Below are 22,430 nucleotides of genomic sequence, written 5' to 3' on the forward strand. Positions count from 1 at the left end.
TAACTTGTGGGATTGACTATGGATACAAGATCGAGACAATACAACAACGAAATATGTTTATTTGATAATAGGTTCAGACTTAACCAAACTCTATGGATTGTCTATCAAGTAAAATAAGAATTAACGTTTGTGTATTTTACTTCTGATTATAATTGCGGAAATAGAAAAGTAAAAGACACAACAATATTTTGTTAACGAGGAAACCGCAAATGCAGAAAAACCCCGGGACCTAGTCCAGAATTGAATACTCTCGGAATTAAGCCTCTATACAAAATCAAACCAACTTCGTATAGTTGAGACCAAGAAACTAAACCCATAGTTCACCTAGTTTCCTCAGTATCCCTGCGCCTCCAACTTGTTAATAAGTCACGCACTTAGAACAATTCCTTTGGTTCGTATTCCAAATAGTAAAGGAACAACAAATATGTTCGGTAACAACTCTTTTCAAACAGCGTGATTTGCTTCGGCAGAAGTATTCTCAGTTAGAAGGTACGCAGCTTCTGTGGAGAAAAGAAGTTCATCCTGTTCTTGCTGCTCAGAATTGGAAATTCTTACGTGGAGCTTGTGCTACGTATGACCTTATCAGGCGCAGGTTCAAGATCTCTCTTGCTAACAAATGTGCATGTGTGATGTTCAAGAGGAAACTCTTACTCATGTGTTATATGAGTGTTGCTTTGCTACAAGAGCCTGGAATTGGATAGCTGATGTGTTCAAGTTACAACCTAATGCTAACCTTATTGTTTATTTTAAAGCAGCAAAAGCAAGGAGTCATATTGTCCGTGATATGTGGCTTATTACCAACCTTGTTCTTAGGTCGGAGCTATGGAAGTTGCGGAACAAGGCTGTTTTCGAGCATAAAAAGCCTAATTGGAGTATCTTTCATAAGCGCGTTCTGAAGTTGATACAAGATTATTCAATTCGGCTCAAGGGTCATATGAACAATAGTGATGATGATGTTGTTCTTCTGAACTATTTTATAGTTCAGCACCGTAGTGTGAAGTTGCATCATCCTGTGGCTTGTTTTTGGTTACCGCCTGAGGCTAATGAATTACAAATTTGTTGTGATGGAGCGGCGAGAGGTAACCCAGGCGTTGCGGGTGCAGGTGTAGTAGCTAGGGATGAGCATTGTTCAGTTCTTGGTGCTATGAGTATTGGGCTAGGAGTCACAACGAATTATTTAGCAGAATTGTATGGCATTATTGTTGGTTTGGAGTGGGCTATGCAATGGGGTTTTTCTTGTATTTGTATATGATCTGATTCTATGGGAGTTGTTGAAGCTTTCAAGAATGACTCAATTCCTTGGTTTGCAAGGAATAAATGGATTATGATCTGTAGACACTATACGTCTATACGTTTCATTCACACTTTTAGAGAGGTGAATTTTTCAGCTGATGCAATGGCGAAGCGGGGTTGTTTATTGAGTAATGAAGAGGGAATACACTACAATAGGAAACCACCTTTCTTAATTTCTGTTGAACATCCTAATGTTGCTTATTTTCGGTTCAAATAGTTTCAAGTTTTTGGGGTTGCTGTAACCTCTTTTCTTGTAAACTATTTCTTGTAAATTTTATTATCTATTAATACAATTTTTTAACTTATCAAAAAAAAAAAAGATTTGAGTTTGACAAAGGCTCTTCCGTTTAACCAATAAACTCCTTTGTCGGGTCCTTAGATCAATATCTCAACAACTACCGACGTAATTTTTAGACTATGCAATCAATACTATTAATCACAAATAAGTGTGTTGATGTTGATCTACTCAACTAATCACTCCAATCTATCACAAAGATAAACTGATTATAGTTGGATCCCTTTCCAACCGAAACAAGTATTCTGCACACCAAAGATTATGAACCCAAAAAGTCTTCTTGTCTTCAAATATTCTTTAATCTTCAATCAGCACCTGCACACAATCAACTTGAATCTCTTGTGATCAATCACACACAAAACGGAGTCTGTTAACGCTGGATTATCACAAGACGTCTTTAGAACTACGAACAGTCTAAATATCCCCGTCGAAACTTCGATCTAGTTTGAGTGAATATTATATCAGAAGAGAAGATTCTCAAGCATAAACAAACTAGGTGCAATCAAAGTTCAACAACCGTTAGTCAATCAAATCAATCGAAAACTAATAATAAACTGCAATTATCTAGTTTCCCACCAACGGTACTAATAGAGCTTCTGAATCCCAAAGAAGTCTTTAAACTGTGCGGCCGTAAGAGATTTCGCCTAATTAGGTTACTTTCCTCTCCGAATAAGCGGCTCCACCAGTAACAACACAACTACATAGTTTTGCTGGCTCTGAGGATTAATTTGCTAGAAATGCAAACTTCAATATTTATAGACAAAGAAGTTTGGACACCAAGGAATTTCCAAAACCGAATATTCTCAAAGATATGCAATAAACACAAAATCGATTTTCATAATTCCTGAAAATGCACTGTCCAAATATTGACCGAAATCCCAATAGAAAAATCTATAATCAATAAATGCACATTAATAATTATTATTTTCTAAAGATATGCATTTAATTTCTGGATATTAAATAGCATATAAAAACTAAGAAACCTTAATTAAATGATTCTCAATTTATTTCGATCCTGGGATTCTCCTTTAGCTATTAAGGAATATCTTTGAACAATTAATGATAAGAGTTACTGCACATGTTCAAAGTATGTCGACATATTTACTTTGCAAGTCCTTTTTCATACTTATAATCTTGGAAACGATTTGCCACACTTCCAAACAAGTTTAGAATTGGTTCGTCTGAATTCCAAGAACTATGTTATTTATTATCCTATCAAATCACCAATTATGGGTTTCTCGGTTCTACAAAAACAAGTTTGATTCTACCTCCATGTGAGTATTGTGCATAGTCACGCTAGTTACCGAAATTCGGTTGACTAGGTACTAGGATCGGTTCCCCACAACTTATCCTAATTACTTGTTTTCGGTTACACATGTCCATAGGATCGGTTCCCCCAAAACTACTTGTTGCACATGTTCATAGGATCGGTTCTCCCATCTACTAAAAACGTGTTGCACCTCTTACAAGGATCGATTCCCTCTTGCAAATTTGTTGCACCTCTTACTAGGATAGGTTCCCAAATGACTAGATAAAAGTTTTTATTTACAAGACATCGATCATACCATCTTGAGTGATTACTTAAGATCGGTTTCACTAATAAAAGTCATACCAATACATAAGTCAGGCCTTGTGAATAGTTTTTACAAGATACATAAACAAGTTTATGAGCGGTTATACTAAACACACGTATTGGTAATTCAAAATAGATTTGCAATGATTAACAATACCAATAAGCCTAGTGATTTCCCTTTAGATTCACAAAACAAGTTTATGAACTTACTTCCTTTAAACGAATGTAAAACTTTGTTTCCTAGGATGAAATCATCACTCATACGCATACATAATCACAATAGCATTCATATGATCATGTCGATGTCTTATATACAAAGTTTAATGGTTAAGCAATAAACCCCGTATTGTATTCCTGAATACTATGTCTAACTAGAGTTCCATACGCAGATTCGCAGTTATGTTTTCAATATGCACGACTTGAAAGATACGTTAGGGAAATAAACAGTTCAAGTAAAATATTACTAACCTCAAGAGGAAGGATCATGTTGTCGTTGTAGCTCCATACTTTTTCACATTCTTCAAGTCTTCATGTAATACTTGTAAGTCTCATATCCTAACACTTTCAAACTAACCTATATGAAGTTGACTCTAGTATGTAATCAAGCGACTCTTTAAATGAGTTTTGATTCACTAAAATATGACAACCAAACTTGACATACCAACGCTTGGTGGGTTCAACCGAGCTATGCTCTAACAACGGTTTTGAAGAACTAAGAACCACTCTCATAATAACAGTTCGAAATCAAGATTGGCTAAATGATAGCATTGAGGAAACAAATGCCGATCTTGCGGACATGAAGGAACAAGTTGAAAAACTTGAAAAACAAGAGGTCGTTGCGGACAAGTCTCTCGAGGCGAGCTTTAAGAGTTTGAACACTGAAGAAACCTCAGTGAACAATCAGAGCACCACTAAGGATTGAGTCATAATCTAGAAAATAGTCATCAATGTATTAATTTATTTCGATATTTTTGTATAAGGTTTATTCTGAATAAAACTATCAATATTATTATTTATAAATAAAATTATTATTTTATAATTTTTGTGTCATATGATAGTTAACGATTACTTATCATGTGCATGGATGTTTATATTTTTGCTACGTGATTTCGGTTTTTATGAGACATCTGATTTCGGTTTTTATTAACCTTAATATTCGATCTCATATGGTGTAGCCCTTTGATTTGTGTCACTTTTTGATTTAGCGGGATTAAGTTCTAGCCTATGTTGGTAGGCTTTATCAAAGGATCATAAGGAGTCCCGATTAAAACTCATATGTGAAAAGTCACTATATGTTGATATCAATTTATATTTACATAATTTGTGTTTAGCATAACATATGTGTTTCGGGTTTTCAACTTTTTCTATTGGCACGTATTAGGTAAAACCATTTAAACCTTTCTCTGGTAAAGGTTGTTTTTGTTATTGTTCTTTTGTTCTTGCGAGAGGATGACAACACACAGGGGGAGAGTTCTTATTTGAACTTACGCTTAATGATATATCTTTCTGGGGAGAAGTGGATGCGGAAATTGAGGCAACAATTTTATTTGTTAGTTAATCGTTTTTCCTGTTTATATTGCATATATTTTGCTTTTGCTTAACAAAATTTCAGTACAATTGATATGTTCCATTATTGTGTATGGATTGCTTTATATGATTCAATTGTTTCCGGTAAAGAAAAACTGTGTCAATTTATTGGCTTATGATTTGGTTTCTTCTTTATTGTTGGGTATCAAGTGTTTTTACTTAACGAAATTCGGCGCAATTGCGGTGCTATAATATATTTTTTTTTCAATTGCTTCTGGTTAAGAAAAACAATTGCAAGTCAATTTATTTTGGTCTGTATCCATTGTTTTTGGCTTAAAAAAATTACGGGGTCATTTGTTTAGTCCAATTGGTTTCGGATAAGAAAAACTAAGTTAATTCTGAGCAGGCTAAAGGATCATGAACTAAAGTGCTAATCATGTTCACCTCTTCTAAATTATGAATATCAGAAGACTATCTAATAATATTAAAGACATTTATCTCAGTATCCATACTACCAAAATATATGTTCATAAGTCTGGTTCTATAGTTGATGACATCATTGGATGTGGCTAAAAATGGGAGACCTAAAATCACTGGTATTTGAGCACTTTGGTCCCGAATAGGCTAGGTATCTAGAACAACAAAATTCACTAGATAAATGAACCTATCAACCTCAACAACAACATCCTCTATGATACCAAGAGGGACTTTGACATACCTATCGGCTAATTGCAGTGTCATTTTGGTCGGTTTCGACTAACCAAGACCTAGATGGGTGTAAGTCAAGCAATGTCTTATCAACCACGAGTCACACAAGATATGGTGGGGCATCCGGGATATTTATACTGAGAGAGTGTTTGGTTTATAAGGACTTGGCCAGCCAAAAAGGTTTTCTTATTACATGAAGCTTACACTATTCTGTACAAAAATCTTTAAGGAACTTGGCATAAGTAGACATTTGCCTAATTGCTTCTAATAGCAGAATGTTAATTTTTACCTGCTTAAATATTTACATTATCTTGTTGAAAGTCAATTCCTTCTTTGTTGGAGCTAACAACTGTGGATATGGGGCTCTAGGAACAAAGTCGGGCTTATCAGGAACCACGTTGGACCATTTAGAGACTCTATCAGTCTCTTCGGTTACTGGCTCAGAAGGGTGGACCACAACATTTTCACTATCGAGCATAGTTACCTTGTTTTCAACTACCTTTCCGCTCATAAGGGTTGCAATCGAATTCGCATGACTTGAAGATACTTCATGAACTCCTCTAGGATTGGGTTGTGTCTGACTAGGAAACTTATCTTTTTCTCTCAAAAACTCATTTATCTGACTAACCTGGATTCTTAACTCGGAAATAGCCTGAGAGTTGGCATGGACCATCTTTTTATTGTCTTACAAACCTTGAGAAACCGACTCTTGAAACTTCTCAGTGCTTCGAACAAATGAGGCAAGAGACTTCTCTAGACTTATGATCTTCTTATCAGAAGGGCTCTGAAATTGTGTCGGTCCTGAAGGATTCTTAGTATTGCCAAAACCTGGGAGAAACTGAGAGTTACTAGACTGACCTTGACTCCGGCCCTTAGACCAAAAGAGGTTTGGATGGTTTCTCCAACCACGGTTATAGGTTTCCGGATATGGGTCAAACTTCTAATGATTATCAAACCTAGTGTTATTATAAAGAGCATGAGCTTGCTCTTCAACTGTCTTTCCTTCCCAGAAAGGCTCTATTCTACCACTAGATTGACGCAATTCTAAAATTTCCAACCTTTTTTCTGTAGTTGTTATTTTGGCATGTGATTCATAAGATCTTTTTACCCTATTGACGTCTTCTTTACTTAAAAGAATTGTTTTCTGGGGCTCCCAACAATTTTCCTATTGCTGGGGTTTTTCGGCGATTTCGTTCAAAAATGTCATCGCCTGATCAACAGTTTTATTATCAAACCCACATGTGCATAAAGACTTAATCATGGTTGTTATCAAATAATCTAAACTATTCTCGTCTTTGCGCCAGATCAATTAATGTCACATGGGGGAATATCACTAGGGTTTTGATCTGGTGACCTACAACATGTGTAATGTGAGGCACATTCACGATGAGAAATGTGAGTAAGTCATGTTGACAGTTAAGGAGCAAACGGAATAGTGGATGGTCAATCAAACAAATCTTCCACGCAAAGTGGATTTTTTTTTGCACGTTCTCCCACTTCCCCATTCTTCAACTGTCACCACTTACAGGAGATCGATGTGCTGTGATAAATAGGTTCCTGAACCTATGATCTGATAATGAAAGACTCAACGTAAGCAAACCTACGACAGTCAATTATCAAACACTTACAGAGAATTCCTCTCGTATACACAGAGAATTCCTCTTCAAGGCATTTCAACACATCACAACCAACTGATCAATCTCCATTGATCTCCACACATTCTCAGCTTCCCTCCCTACATACCGAGCCTTCTCCTCCTCTTGTGACCGAATTAAACCTGGAACGACTATTGTCTTGGTTTAGGCCATGGTCCTACTGATTAGTCTCTCGAACTCAAAGTACTCCCGTACAGTACATTTGTATAAAGGTTCATACGCCTTGCTTCATCGAGCACTTGCCTCCTCCACCACTTCTTACCAGGAAACCAGCAGGTCGTTTTTGCTCGCAAACACCCTAGAACCAAATTTTAGGTGCAAACATATATGAATTTTTTATATATAAAAATAAAAAAATTAAACCACAAAAGAATTCGTTGATCAACTATGATCTTAAAAAATAACAACTATTAAATCAATGTCACTGATCTCTGTTAACTTATTGCTCTAATAAATTACCGAAGAAAAAAAGAAATGCTAATAACTAAATAAAGGAAAACAGGAGATTTATTTTCTCTTGTGCTTCAGAATTATTTGGAGAAGATTAAAAAGAACTACACGATAATATTGGCCAAATCGGCCATTATATCTTAATAATTCTGAAAGAATCTAGAAAAACTGCATCGTCATTGGCTTGTAATCCAACGGATAAGAAAACATGTGAGATATTATAAAATAAGACGTTGTCAACATATCCTCCCTCGATTATAATAAGAAAAATTAATTTCTTTTAAAAATTTTATTGCCATCAAAAACATTTTAATTTAATTACGAATTAATTATTGAAAACATACATTCCCAACAGATTTTAATGAATTTTAGTTTGTCTATTTTATTTTTGTTTTTATTATTGTGGATTAAAAGAACACATTCGACAAATGTGAAAAATGATTTGTGCTTGGTTTTTTTGGATATAGTGTGATCCACAGCTTCTTGCTTTAAGTGTAGATCATATCGAATTGGTTGCAGGAATAATTACCACACGATCCATTTTTTGATTCTTCGAATCCAAGTACTCTGTACTCCACAATTGTACTGCTCGAAACGTCCAGTACAACAAATGAACAACCCAACTTGAAAAGCCAGCAGAACAGAAAAATTAAAAGAAAGAAGGAAAACAATCAAAAATAAATAAAAGTAAACAGTGACCAAACACACATCCTTCTCAGAACATCCCACGTCTCATAGTTTATCTACATTAACGGTTCTAAAATATTAGCAAGTGACATAATATCAGTAATTATTGTCGACATTTAACAAAAATACAGCACTAGAATATTCCTTTAAATTATGTGAGATTTTTATTTTATTGAAAAACTTAGACAAACCTAAGAGCAAGAACTATAGAGTGAGGGGTTCTCATTCAATATGAATGTATCTCGTTGGATTTGAGCAAATTTAGTGCCACTATGGGTAGTGGACTCTCCACTTATCCCTAAAATCACTCATACAGCCAGTCATTGGATTGAACGAGTCGACAATCTTCACTAGGTGGTTGAAAATTAGCCTCTTCGGAAAAAAAATATATGGAGCGGCTAAAAGTATGCATCCTGTGGATATTTTTAGAGTTTTATCAACTTAAAACTCTTTAAAGTGAACCCTTTACAAGTTTTAATATTAAAATAACCTAAACAAAGGTTTAATGTTTAGCCGCTTAGACCATTAAATTTGATCATTATGGTCGCAAAGTCCCTTACTCAACTAGTCTCTTACTGGTTTGGGCATTGAATGAGTGTTAAAAAACACTCATTCCATAGTTCTTGCTTTAAAAGGAGTTCTCCTGGTTTGGGCAGTGAATGAGTGTTAAAAAACACTCATTCCATAGTTCTTGTTTTAAAAGGAGTTCTCTTACTGGTTTGGATAGTGAATGAGTGTTAAAAAACACTCATTCCATAATCCTTGCTTTAAATGGAGTACAAACTGGAATTAGCGGTAAGAACAAAACCACTACTCCTATAATCATAGTCTACATGCTAAAGTCAAATAAAATGTGTCTAAATTGTGCATTCGTGGATAGTTTTAAAGCTAGCTAAAACAAAAGTAATGACATTTATATTCGTTCCTCCATCTTCTTCAAAACCCCTTGTACTCCTCTCATGATAGCTGATGAAACCTTCCTTGAATTAGGTGAGATGGATAAGAGCAACTCGTGGCCTCCTTTTCGAAGAAAAAAATTTGGAAATGTAAAAGACCAAAAAGTGGCAAAATTATGTAACATTGGTGATAGTATCATAGTAGAACCATCCATTTGTACCATTCATTATTTTTTATTTATTTTTTATTTTTATTTTTTAATAAACAAAGAACCTTTTCATTAATGGGATTTCAAGATTATAATGAGTTTAAGATCGAAAATAAGAGAATACAAAATAACAAGAACACACCGTAAGAGTACAATACCGAGAAAATCCGACAAGAGAAAGAGAAAGATTACCAGAGTAAGATAAATACAAGTATGAATAAGATCCGATTAAATCGGAAGAAGGATGGTTTTTCTCGGAATTAAATTCCAACCATTTAGTTTGTTTGTCTTTTTTAGAAAGAAATGCTCCCAAAGTAGGAGTGATTTGCTCAAATTTCTTATAACTAGTGATGAAGCTTCCGTCGTCAAAAAGACCACCTATGGAGATTCTGTCGCCGGATAAGTTGATGATGAAGATTCCGATGAAGATTCCGTCGCCGGAGACAACTAAGATGAAGATTTTGTCGTTGGAGAGCATGGAGAGTATCACTATTGATCTTAAAACCCAATCCAATAACCAAGAATCGCCATTAAAGCGAAGATAAACCTCAAAAGAGTATATAAAACCACCAAAATGGTGTAGATAAGTAGAAAACATAATAAAAACCAAATTAATCTACTAATAACCTAGAAAGCAAAGAAAAATGAAGAAATCTGCTCAGATCTAGAGCAGAAAAGGATTATTTTTGATGGTTTTGTTGGAGAAGAATAATGAGTGAGAGAGGGAAGAGAGAAATCTGAATGATTTCAGAGAAAGCATTCAGATTCATACCATTCAACTGATATGTCACAAAAATTAAAGAAAATCTAAACTAAATTCGGACATGTCTCAAAAATTACCCTAATTTATTATGGTTTTACCTATTTCTCATCCCATTTTTCCTAATTCCCATCCCAATCAAACAAATAAATTTTTATATAACTCTTTTTAAATTGGGTAAATAAAACCCACTCTATTATTTTCCATAGTTATATGCTAAACCCTCACCAAATCGATTAAGTGGGAAATTAACTTCTAAATCACCCTTTTCATCAAATTTAAAGATTGAATTGTGAAACTCATTTATATTTTCGTACAAATATTATAATGCGGACAGAAAAAAGAATCCATTAACCTAAAATTATTAATTTGGGGATGATTGAATATAAGGAAAACTTAATTGAAATAGCAAATGCCCGTGTAAATTATATATTCCCTTAGCATCTCAATTTCTGTTCATTTACACTGTTTCTATCGCTTCAGTATGAAAGTCCAATAAAGATTAAAAAATCTATTTATGGATAACGGTTTGATTAAACTTATCGTTCCTCTGGTTTTGGGTATATAACTACAGTAAGATCATTAGAAATAGTGATGGTAATATATATATATATATATATATATATAAGGTGTCGGTGGTAGTATGGCAAAAGTTACAAACTATAATAGTGATGGATCGAGATTAGAGGGGGAGGGGAAAAAGGAAGACGATGGTGGATGGGATTTAGGGGAGCCATCGTAATTGCTTCTCTTCTGGTCAGTTGAGATGCTAGCTAGGGTGAGTTTTGTTCACCAACCATACGAGGAGTTAAACAGAAAATCATTGGTATGATTTGGATGGGATTTAGAAGGGATGGGATGGGAAATAGGTAAAATCATTATTAATTAAATTCTAAACTAAATTCCGGCATATGTCGCAAAAATTTCCCTAATTTATTTTTTCTATGTTCATAGAAATATAACGAATTTTTGGTGTAACAACCTGTTATTGCGTCATTGTCAAGCAAACATAGTGGGTGAGAATATATTCGCCGGTCATATCTTCGTCTCCTTTTAAATACCGAACCTCGAGGCTAGCAAAATATACAAATTAATCGCGTCATCTCTATCTCTTTTATCACCTAATTCATTCCCTCGATCGCAATGGCTGAGGTATTATTATTGATTTCTGCTCAACACTCTTTTTCAAAATTCCGTTTGCTTTTAGTTATCTGTTAGGGTTTGGTGAATTGAATTGATTGGTATCTGATTTGGTCATGGTTATTGGATTAGCTTTAGTATCTTCTTAATTTGTTTGTCTAAATTTGATAGTTTTAATTTACGTCACACCTAATTCATGATCACTTTGTTGATCTCCCCATAATTTTTAATTTCCTATTGGATTACGGTAAATTGAAAGAATCATCTGGAATTTTTATGCCTTGATTAAATTACACATATAGCTTCAAACAATGAGAGCACGAGAACTAGAACAAGAGATTCTCAACAGAATGAGTCATGTTATGTGATGTTGTGAACTACAGTGCAATCCAGGGCTTGGGACCTGTGGACAATAGAATCCATACTCTATGGCTCTGGTTTGCTGCGCGGTCCTTTATTAAGTAGACATGTTAAAGTCATGGGGAGTTAAGCTCTCTCTCACACGCCAGTATCATATATATGAAACTCCTCTAATACTGATCAAACTTGAAATCTTGAAGTTGTGGAGAACTTTGGTGTAAATGCGTAACTCACTCTATTTTCTCACTTGCAGACAGTGGTACTTAAGGTGGCTATGTCATGTGGAGGCTGCTCTGGGGCAGTGAAAAGAGTTCTAGACAAAACTCAAGGTATTGATTCTATTTCTTCACCTATGACTATGAGAATGAACAACAGTGCTCCATGTGAATTGGACTGAATTTTCATATCACTAAGAATGTTCTGGAACAATAGGGCTTAGAAGAGAGAGCATTTTTCAATAAAGAAAACTGAAGCATGTCAGAGATGATTCCATGGTATTATCTTTTATTGTGTGTGAATTGTTGTTGTTTTCGATTGATACACATGTGGTGCAAAGGTTTCTTATTTCACCATCAAGATGCATCTATGGTTTTGTGCCTGTTATGTGATTGCGAAGGGAAGGAGTAGTTTTGTGCATGTCAACTACAGTATCTGAAACCCTCGTCCTGAAATTCTGAATTGGGCATTATGCAAGAACGTTTCCCATACAATCTGTCTGTACAAAACTTGCATAACGTGTACATTATTCGGCCTTCTGAATAGGATTTTCTTTGTCTTGGAGATGGACCGGTGGCTATTTTTTTTGTGACGAGATAATCTCGAAATTACAAGATGATAGTATCTTTTAAGGACTGTGTTTTTCGAAAAATTCTCCTGTTTTGGAAAAATTAAGTGAGCTGGAAAAACATAGCAGTTCATCTAAGAGTTTAAATTTAAAATGTCTTGGTTTGTAGCATAAGGCAAGATGATTGTTCGATTCTGTACTTAAGCTAGGAATCGTTAACCTTATTGTGTGAAGTGAATATTTGTGGCTATGGCTTACTGGTTTAAATACCGCTGGTAGCGTTGTGAAGTGAATATTTGTGGCTATGGCTTACTGGTTAAAATACTGCTGGTAGTGTTGTTGGTTATTAAATACTGATGTGCATTTTGCAGGTGTGGAGTCGTATGACATTGATATGGAGCAGCAGAAAGTGACAGTGAAAACCAACTTGGCACCAGACGTTGTTCTTCAGACAGTTGCTAAGACGGGAAAAAAGACTGCCTTTTGGGAGGAAGAGGCACCTGCTAAAGCCGAACCAGAAGCTACTGAAGCTGTTGCTACAGCCCCTTGAAGGACCTTACTTTGTGCTTAAAAGGGGGTGTCTTAGTGGGCACCAACTTGATTCTCCTAAACCAACTTATTTTGCTTCTTGCTATATATGATATAACTTGTCACTTTAGAATGGTATTCTAATGTAATACTTCACTATTTATGTTGATAAATTGGGTTTTATGTTAATGATTTGGGTTTAAGTATTCATTCTACAAAATGATTTTTAGATATAGTAGAATACAATTTATAGAATCGGTGGTAAGACAGATTCCTTGGATGTTAATTTTTCTTTGGTTCGAGACATTTTTATGCTGTATACCCTGGACCACTGGTTTTGTCTCGCTAAATTCAATAAAATCTAGACACAACATAAACAATTTTTATTTTCTTTATTTAATCTTTTTTCGCTTTAGCTTTAGCTTTAGCTTTAACTTCGCAATGCTGCTAATGGGTAGTAATTTGCTTCGGGCTGTACCGTCCCAGTGCTGCTAATGCGTAATAAGTTTTACATGTTTTGAATGTCTTATACTAGCTACTATTTTTGCATAGTACTTGTTATTACGTTTGTTTTCTACTTTGTAGCCTTTGTCGGGAAAACAACCAAAAGAAGTACTACTAATGACCGAAGGACCAAAGACTAAAGTCTACTATTTCAAATCCATGAGTTCTTAATTTTCGAAGAGACGAGGATACAAAGTGGATACAAAAAGAACTATCGGCACAGATTTTCTGTATGTTTTTGCTCCAATGACGGAATGGTTCACTACATCATCGATCATGCCAGAAGTTACACTTTTCCATACAAAAATCTTGGATTTTAAGGTTTCAAAGTTGGCATGCCGATTCGGGCTAACTCATTGGACCTGGAAGAAATTCTCTCAAAAAAATTACATCAACTGGAATATGACGGGGCGCTCTCGGAAAAAATTACATCAACTCGAATATGATGGGGCGCTCGAAGAAACTCTCCAAGAAATTAGTAGGACTATATGTATGGAAGTCAAATGATATTTTGTTACTAAAGAATATAAGGTCGATGAAGATCAGAAGGGGAGTATGATATTGATGACGATGAGTATACAAGACCTTTATTTGAGAATAAAACTGAATTGAGTAATATCGTGGGTAACCCAATTAAGCTTGTCAAGGATTATAATGATAATGTCGATGCCGAAATTTTGCTTATGGTAGAAACTGATGAAGACTGGTTGAAAAGTTTGATAAAGGACCACAATGTATATGAGCTAAATAATTCATTGGAGTTCTTCAAGAAAAATGAGGATCCCGTACTACAAGAGATAATGAAAGGTTTTTATAATCATTTGCATAATTTTCTAAAAGAGTTGTTAACCCAATTACCTCACTTAGGATTGGAGTTGCGTGCTTCCAAAATTTTAATGGATTATTTTGCTTCTTAGTATCTACCATTAAAGATGCTTGATTCTAATAATGTGAAGGTTACCGAGGAGGAACCCATTGAAGTTCCTGAATTATATGTTCTTTATACACTTCCAAGTGTAAAAAGAACTATGTATGAGGGTAACTTCCCTCTATAGTTTTATCTTATGCTAATAATTTTGTGAAGTTGTTATTCGAATTGCAGATTGTTATTTGGATTGATCCTCAGGTTTTCGGATTGTTGGTGTAGGGGTGACAACCAAAAGGTCAGACTGAGGACGTTAAACTAAGCTTTGAATGAGAGACAACTCATTGGTTTTGTATTTCTATCCATTTTTTTTTTTTAAAAAAATTAGTCTTTCATATCATTTCAGGAATTTCCCACCTTGAATTCTACTTTGGATGAGTCAATTACATTGAGGACAATGTAAAGTTTAAGTGTGGGAAGTATTTACATATTTTTCATATAAAGTTTTTAGTCTCTGGTTGTTGTTCACTTCGTAGAATAACATTTTTCAATTTTTTTTTATAGATTTGCGTAAAACCTCCCAACTAGCTTTAAAAATTCTGGTTTTGAAACTTGCAATAGACATCTCCCTAGGTATCGACAATAATTTTGAGGTGGTTCGCGCATTTGCTATCATTTTAATTTAGTTTTCAAAATTTCTCTATAAAGGAGGAAACAAACTATGTTAAAACCGCCATTCACATGTTTTCTTCTTTGCTGGGTACTATGGCATTTAACAAGGGGCTCATAGCTTCCAACATGTTTACCATCACCCTCCTTTGCTCCTTTTATTTGGTATCTCAACAGTTTGATATTAAAATGGACTGCATTGTTCTTATTTATACAAAAACTCATATAGATAAAAGGAAAGGTACTAGTCTAAAGCTGTTTTTTTTTAATTAATTTTAATTGCTTATAACGTTTTTGATGCGCATGTGTGTTATCGAGCACTTTTTTTTACTTAAACTTAATTATCAATGTTTCGTAACCAAAAACATTGATATTCATTAAAAAAATAATTAAACTCATAATGTTAGAAGAAATTAAATAATTTGGGTTAGTCAAGCCGCAAGGCAGACTAACTCTCATAGTTGAGGTTAGAGGTTTGAAGCCTCCCGCTCCTAAAAATCTCTTATTCGCTTTAGTGCTGTAGTTTCCTCGTGCATATATAGGCTTAGGTGTTGGTTGCCCGCCCCTACATGGGTGTTATTCACCACTCTTTTGTGGATGCCACTTATACCCTAATGAAGCACCGACATAAATACGTGGTTTCGTCAAATCTTAGAAAGTAGGGGTATGGGATACGGTGGTATACATCTGTTGATCAAAAATATTTTAATCCAATTTAATAAAAAAAATATCTGAGATAAAAATTATAAAAAAATAAAAATAAAAAAAATCATAAATATTATTTGGAACACGAAAAATTGTCTAAGTCAATGCACCTTCCGAAATTATCATTATATTATATTTATTAATAAGCATTAATGCTTCTAGTTCTAGCTCTTCAAGTGAAAATTTTGTAACTTCGAAAAAATATTACAACTTCGGTACTCCCATACAATCAAGGGATCAAATGAATCTCCACTAACATCCCACATTTATTTTTCTTCATATAATTTTTGCTTTTCAGACTTATATTTTTTATTTTCACGTCTCTTTATAATTAATAAGTAATCACTATGTCTAGTAGTTTAAAGAATTATATGATCAATACAAATATCTATATTATATTGAGAACAAAAACATGACGAGATTTTAAAATATGTAAATCGTGTGTATATATATATATATCAAACTGAAGAAAGTATCCCTTCTTAAAATATCTAAAAAGTATCCCCAATTATCTCCTACCATTTTCGTAAATCTAAAAAAGGGATACCTCAGATAGAGTATCCGATAAGGATAGGTCATCATTGTTGAAGTATCCGTGTTTCATAGCTGTGAGAATCTTCATAAAGTGTTGTTTCAAAAGTATGAAAAATTGAAGAGTAAAAACAAATCCCAATCGACACGAGGAATTATGTTTACTATGTTTCTCATTTTCATATTTAAGGATTTTCCATTTTCACCCAAATTTCTAATTCTAGATCAATTTTTACGACTCACAAAATACTGAGTACGTTGGTCCTTAAGTGAAAGTTATTATTGGGAATGCACATATCGTTGAAATGGAGTGTTTGAGTAAAATAAGTTTTTCTGGAAGAAGTATACATTGGAATCACCCACGGCTAAAAAGAATGTTAGAGCATTGGTCTATTGAACCCACCAAGCGTTGGTATGCCAAGTTTGGCTGTCATATTCCAGTATCAAAACTCAATTAGAGTCGCTTGATTAAGATTACTAGAGTCAACTTCATTTAGGTTATACTAGAAAGTCTAGGAATGTTGAGACATACAAGTATTACCTTGAAGACCTGAAGAACATGAAGACGTATTGACTATAATGAAGACATCATCCTTCCACTTGAGGTTAGTGATACTGAGTTGACTTGTTTCCGTCCCTATCTTTACTTTCAAGTCGTATTAGTATCATCAAAGTGTCAAGGAAGAATATTTGATTACGGAGTATAACGTTTATCTTTTAAACTTTGTAAATGCGACATTCACATAATCTATGTAACTTGTTACTTGATTGTGTATTGGATATAGGTGTGAATTCATCATAGGATACTATGTTTCATTACATATGTTTAAAGTAATCGAAAGTACATCAATAGGTGTTTTGGTCCGGTTTTCTATGAAGATCTATTGGATGACCAATTCGAACCAAAGGTGGGAATTCAGGTAGAAACGATCTTAATTTCTGTTGAGAGACAAGGTAGAAGCGAACCTTACCTATGTTGGGATACATGGTAGAACTGATCCTAGATTTTGTTGGGAGTATTGGTAGAACCGGTCACTACCTCTATTGAGAGTCTTGGTAAAACCGATCTTATATTTTGTTGGGAGTCTTGGTAGAACCGATCCCTACCTATATTTAGAAACTTGGTAGAAACAATATTAATCAATGTTAGGAGTCATGGTAGAACCGGTCCCAAGAGAAAAATCGATTTTCAACATTCACATATTACTTACGGTTTTGTGTGAGTTTGTAATTAGGGTTTGTTAAATAGGAAAGTTCTAGGTGACGATATAATTTGAACATGTACATAATTATTATCTCTAATTGTTCAAAGATATTGCATGATACTCAAGGTGATCCCAGACGAAATATTGAGAATCTTTTAATTAAGATTTTCGAATTATATGTTTTTGATTTTCCAGCAATCGAAACATATATCTTGAAAAACTATATTAGTTGAGTGCTAGACTAATATTAGATATTTTCAAAAGAGAGATTTCGGAATTACAAGTTGGATATTAGTTGGAAATATGAAAACATAAATTAGGTACATATTGCATATCTTGAGAATCTTTCGGTTTTGGAATTTCCTTGTTGTCCAAACAACCTTGGTCTACAAATATTTGAGCTTTCATTTCTTGCAAACTATGCTATCATTCGTGTTGTTTCAGGTGGAGGCGACTATAAGGAAAGGAAAATACCCTAGTTAGGCGAAATATCTTAGGTCCGCCGGTTTAAAGACTTCTGTGGGATCATGAAGCTCTACGAGTACCGTTGGTGGGAAACTAGATAATTGCATTTATACTTTAGTTTTCGATTATTGATTTGAATGAATAATGGTTGTTGAAACTTTGACTGCACCTAGTTTGATTATTCTTGAGAGCATTCTCTTCCAACATAAGGTCACTCAAACTAGAAAGTTTTGACGGGATCTTCAGAAATGTTTTTAGATTTGAAGAAAACTTGTGATCATCCATTGTTAACAATCTCCGTTTCTTGCTTGATTGATCATAAGTGGAATCAAGTTTTTGTGTGCAGGTACAATTGAAGGCAATTAAAGATTTGAAGACAATAAGATTTTTCTGATTGGTTTTTGCATCTTGTGATATTTTTGTACGTATCTTGATCGGCTAGGATCCGACTAAGATCTAATTTATCTTTGATAGATTTGATCAAATATTTGTTTAGATTGGCAACTATCATTTGGTTATATTCCTCGGTATTCGAATCTGATAGTTGTGAATCTAGATCTGATTATTTCAGATCTTCATTGATCTAACCCGACAAAGGAGTTTACTTGTTTAAACGAAAGATCCTTTGTCAAAACTCAACATATATTTTCTTAAAAGATTATTGGAGTAGTTACCAAACAACTTTGTTCCTTTACTATTTAGAAGATGATCAAAAGGTGTAGAGTGCTTAAGACTTTACATTGGCAAAGCAACTCAAGATGGTGATTTCTGTCTTGGGATTCACGTGCCTTGGCCAGACAGTTGTAGAAGCGGGGATACTGAAGGAACTAAGTAACCAGGGGTATATTACTTGGTCTCAACTATATGAATTTGGCTTTGTTCTTTGTATAGCGGCATAATTCTGAGAGTATTCAAAACTGGACTAGGTCCAGGGGTTTTTCTGCATTTGCGGTTTCCTCGTTATCAAAATATTTCTATGTGATTTAGTTTTACTTTCCACTATTATAATTGTTTTATTATAATTAAAAGTAAATACACTTGTATGTTAATCCAAGACACTTGATGTGCTCCTATAGTAATCGGTTTCATACTGTAACTATTATCAAGTGTATACCTTGTTGTCGTATTGTCTCGACTCTGTCTATAGACAATCACACTTGGTATCAGACTTTAGGTTGAAACGAAAAGGTTGTGGTGTACTTGGGTACCCTCGTCATTTCAATTGGTATCAGAGCAGTCAAACACGAGAAGATCTAACAATTTGTGTTTTGCGTGATCCAACCTATAAGACATGAGTCAAATTAAGATGAAAGGAAATCGAAAATTAATGAAAGACTCAGTTAACGTATCACAAGAGTTTGTTAAACCACTCTCACAATCAGAAGTTACAAACAATGATAATGGTTCTTCTTCATCTGAATCAAGTTCAAAATGTTCTTCTGATATTGTCTCGAATGAGTCTAAATGATCTCATGATGATTTAAAACTAAGTCATATAGACTTGTCCGATGAGTCAAACAAAAACCCTTCTAGGGATGATGCGAGTCATGTGGATGCAGTAGTATCCATCTCTAGTGAGCAATTGCTTACTTTAAAAAATCGCCTAAATATCTCTAGTGAGATAATAAAGAAACTTCAGGTAAGTTTAAAATCAAATACTGCTGAATGTGAAAGGTTTCGTCAAGATCACGAATAGTTGTGGGAAAGTAAAACTAGATCAAGGGATTAACGATTGTTCAGATCTGTTTTTAGGTCTGACATTGACTTGTGATCGTACATTGTTAACAAACTCTGTTCTATGCATGAGCGGTCATAAGTAGGAATTAAGTTTGGTTGTGCAGGTACAAAAGAATACATTGAAGATTCGAAGACAAAAAGATTTCTTATTGGTTTCGCATCTTTGTTAATAAACTTCATGCACAAACTTGATCATCTGGTATCCGACTAGATCTTGTTTATCTTTGATAGACAATTGATTGATAATCGTATTAGATCGAAAAGCTATCTGTAAGGACGCTAAAATTTTTGTTGGGCTTTCATCCGGGCCTAACCCGTTTGGCTAGAACTGTGTAGTGAGCGTGTGGGATCCTAGTACCAGATGCTTATAATAGTGGAGAGTGCTCTAAACCAAGTTTAGGTTTTCTTAACAAAATGGTTATCCTTTAGAGAAAATTTTGTTCCTAATTAGTAGGTGTTATTGGAATTGACACATGAATGCCACGTAATGGACATGAGTAGCTAAGCTAGGGAGACTTTTGTCTATAAACCAAGTGATTTCTGAGAAAACCATTTTCCTGTTTTCCTTTATCATTCTATCATCTTTCCTTTCCCTCGATCTAGCTTCCACCACTAATTTCATTTCAAAATCATTTTGAGCAAAAGAAGGATCGTTGATTTCCAAAAGCAAGTTTGAGCTCAACCCGCACTTCGATTTTGGCCGAATTCGTCCTCTATAAAGGTAGGGGTTTTTCTTCTCCTATTGCAAACTGATTTTCGTATTAATTGATTGGTTTTGATATCATTTGTTGTTACTTGTTCATTTTCTTTGGATCGTTTCATCATTTTTTCACTGGTTTATCTTTGTGTAATTGTTAAGACAATCGCTGATGTTGGTTTTGTTCTCATTGATTTAATTAAGTGGAACTCATACATATGCATACATGCGAGTCAATTTACTTCGTCTTTTTCACCTTTGATTTCTTTGGTTTAAAGAAAAAAGTATTTACTAAAAGTGCAGATGGATTTGCCTTAAAAAAAAAGGCTATCCAAGGCTTCAGTTGGATTCTTTTTATACTAACCTATCACCTATTTGTAAAAATGACTTAACAAATTTGCTCTTTGGTTTTAGCTTTATGCATGGCACTGTTTTGTTTTATGAGATATACATGTTTACGGATCATAATAATTGTGATTATGTATTAATTGAACCCATTGTTTCAGTAAGCTATTGGAACCGCTTTAAACCTAATATTGTTCCTTTTATGTCATCTCAAGTTTAACTGTTTTTTAACGATTTTCTTGATGCTGAAGTAGCTAATTTTGATTGTGTATTAGTATCAAAAGTGTATTGATTTTTGGCTTACCTATTTTCCTCTTGTCATTGTCTCTTTAACTCATTTGGTTCCTTGTAAATGAAATGCTTAAACTGACAACAGTGTGCCATGAATGTGACCCACCAGTACTTAACTTAGTGACCTTGCATAAAGAAAATGGAGATGCACTACTAAAGGCCTTGCTATTGTTGCTTAGTTACATCATGGTTTTGTAAACTTTGTTGTTCTTTGGACGTTCATCAAATTTACACTAAAATATTTATGTTAAATTTCCATGTGTTGGTTTACTATTTCTGTTGGGTCAGACACAAAGGGACTGAATGACTCTTCATTGTTTTGAGTTTTTGAGTTACACTTATTTTTAGCTAAATGCATAAATTTTGTACTTTCGAACTGTACGACAGTGTTTCTTATAGTTTGCACTAATGAGATTTGAAATAGAAAATGATATTTTGCCGTGTTTGCTAACTCAATATAGACATGTGCATCCTTTTAAATTGATCTTGTTGCTTTCCAGTTTTTATTATGGTAAATCACCTTTTTGCTTGCTTAAATATTATACTCTTCTCAAGATTCTAAGAGACAATTTACCGTATTTAATCCATTCAAATGGTTTGAATTCTTTTATGGAATCTATACTTGTTGTAAATGTTATTGTAAGTTTTCTTTTTGTGAACAAGCATAATTGGAAGCTAGATGACTCTGTTAGAGCACTGCTCGGTCGAACTCGCATGCGTTGCGATCTCAAGCATGCTTGTCAATGTTAGTGATCAAAACTATAAGTCTTGATTTCTAGTCTACTATAGCTAAGTCTCGGACTAGGATAAAAAGTGTAGTTGAGCTCAAGAACTCCATGGCGATCATCATACAAGATGAAGAACTACTCAAGGAACTGGTGGAACTTCATCGACTAAAAGGTATGTGGAAACTTGAACTTATCTATCACTCAAAAGTATATCTACTCTATCTCCTATCTTGAGACAAAAGTCGTTTTGCTATATAGACTTTGATTAAACACATTTGCTATTTCGAGCCGAGTTTATCTCGCTTATCTATTTCTTGAAATATGTGTTGGTAAGCTTTCACTTTGGCCAATTTCATCTTTATCTAGTGAAGAAAGTCATGCTATGTTTCAATCACCTGAAAATTGCTTTGACGAAAAATAGTTTGTGAATAACAACTATATAACGTCCTCTAAGAATGTTTCAATGTTTGAAATGAGAGTTTAGATTATATAACCAATGTTGGATATAAGCATTATGTGGTAACACATACATGTATAAGTCCTTATTCCTTGAACCAAAATCTGTGTACTTTGCTGCTTAGGAAAACGGAACAGAGTCCGCGAACCCAGTCCGCGTACTGCCGGAGGTTCTCTTCCCGAGAAAATCTGCTGGAGTTTGTGAACTATTTACAAACTCACTCTGGGTACTTAAGTCCGCATACCTGGTACGCGTACTTAGGTTGGTTATATTCTAAAAATGATTATTCGTGAACTTATACTTATTAACTAATGAATGCAAGTTTGCAAACCGTGGCTATGAATTTCATGAATCAATTCGAGTGAA

At 34.4% G+C, this 22,430-nt stretch overlaps 2 protein-coding genes across 2 annotated transcripts; both read left to right on the forward strand.

Moving 5' to 3' along the window:
• Window positions 1–616: 616 nt before the first annotated feature.
• LOC113312652 lies at window positions 617–1,252 on the forward strand. Its single transcript, XM_026561389.1, has one exon. The coding sequence runs from the start codon at window positions 617–619 to the stop codon at window positions 1,250–1,252; it is 636 nt and encodes a 211-aa protein (XP_026417174.1).
• Window positions 1,253–11,038: 9,786 nt separating this feature from the next.
• Window positions 11,039–13,085, forward strand: LOC113310186 (copper transport protein ATX1-like). Its single transcript, XM_026558775.1, has 3 exons — window positions 11,039–11,205; window positions 11,807–11,882; window positions 12,709–13,085. Exons 1-3 carry the CDS (start codon window positions 11,197–11,199, stop codon window positions 12,885–12,887), a joined length of 264 nt encoding a protein of 87 aa, XP_026414560.1. The 5' UTR covers window positions 11,039–11,196; the 3' UTR covers window positions 12,888–13,085.
• The last annotated feature ends 9,345 nt before the right edge of the window (window positions 13,086–22,430 follow it).

The sequence above is a fragment of the Papaver somniferum genome, chromosome 9 (assembly GCF_003573695.1).
Source record: "Papaver somniferum cultivar HN1 chromosome 9, ASM357369v1, whole genome shotgun sequence".
Taxonomy (NCBI): Eukaryota; Viridiplantae; Streptophyta; class Magnoliopsida; order Ranunculales; family Papaveraceae; genus Papaver; species Papaver somniferum.

Coding starts and splice junctions, on each gene's coding strand:
- LOC113312652 (XM_026561389.1), top strand. CDS start 617: ATGTGCATGTGTGATGTTCAAGAGGAAACTCTTACTCATGTGTTATAT.
- LOC113310186 (XM_026558775.1), top strand. Junction 11,883..12,708: donor AGTTCTAGACAAAACTCAAG/GTATTGATTCTA, acceptor TGCATTTTGCAG/GTGTGGAGTCGTATGACATT.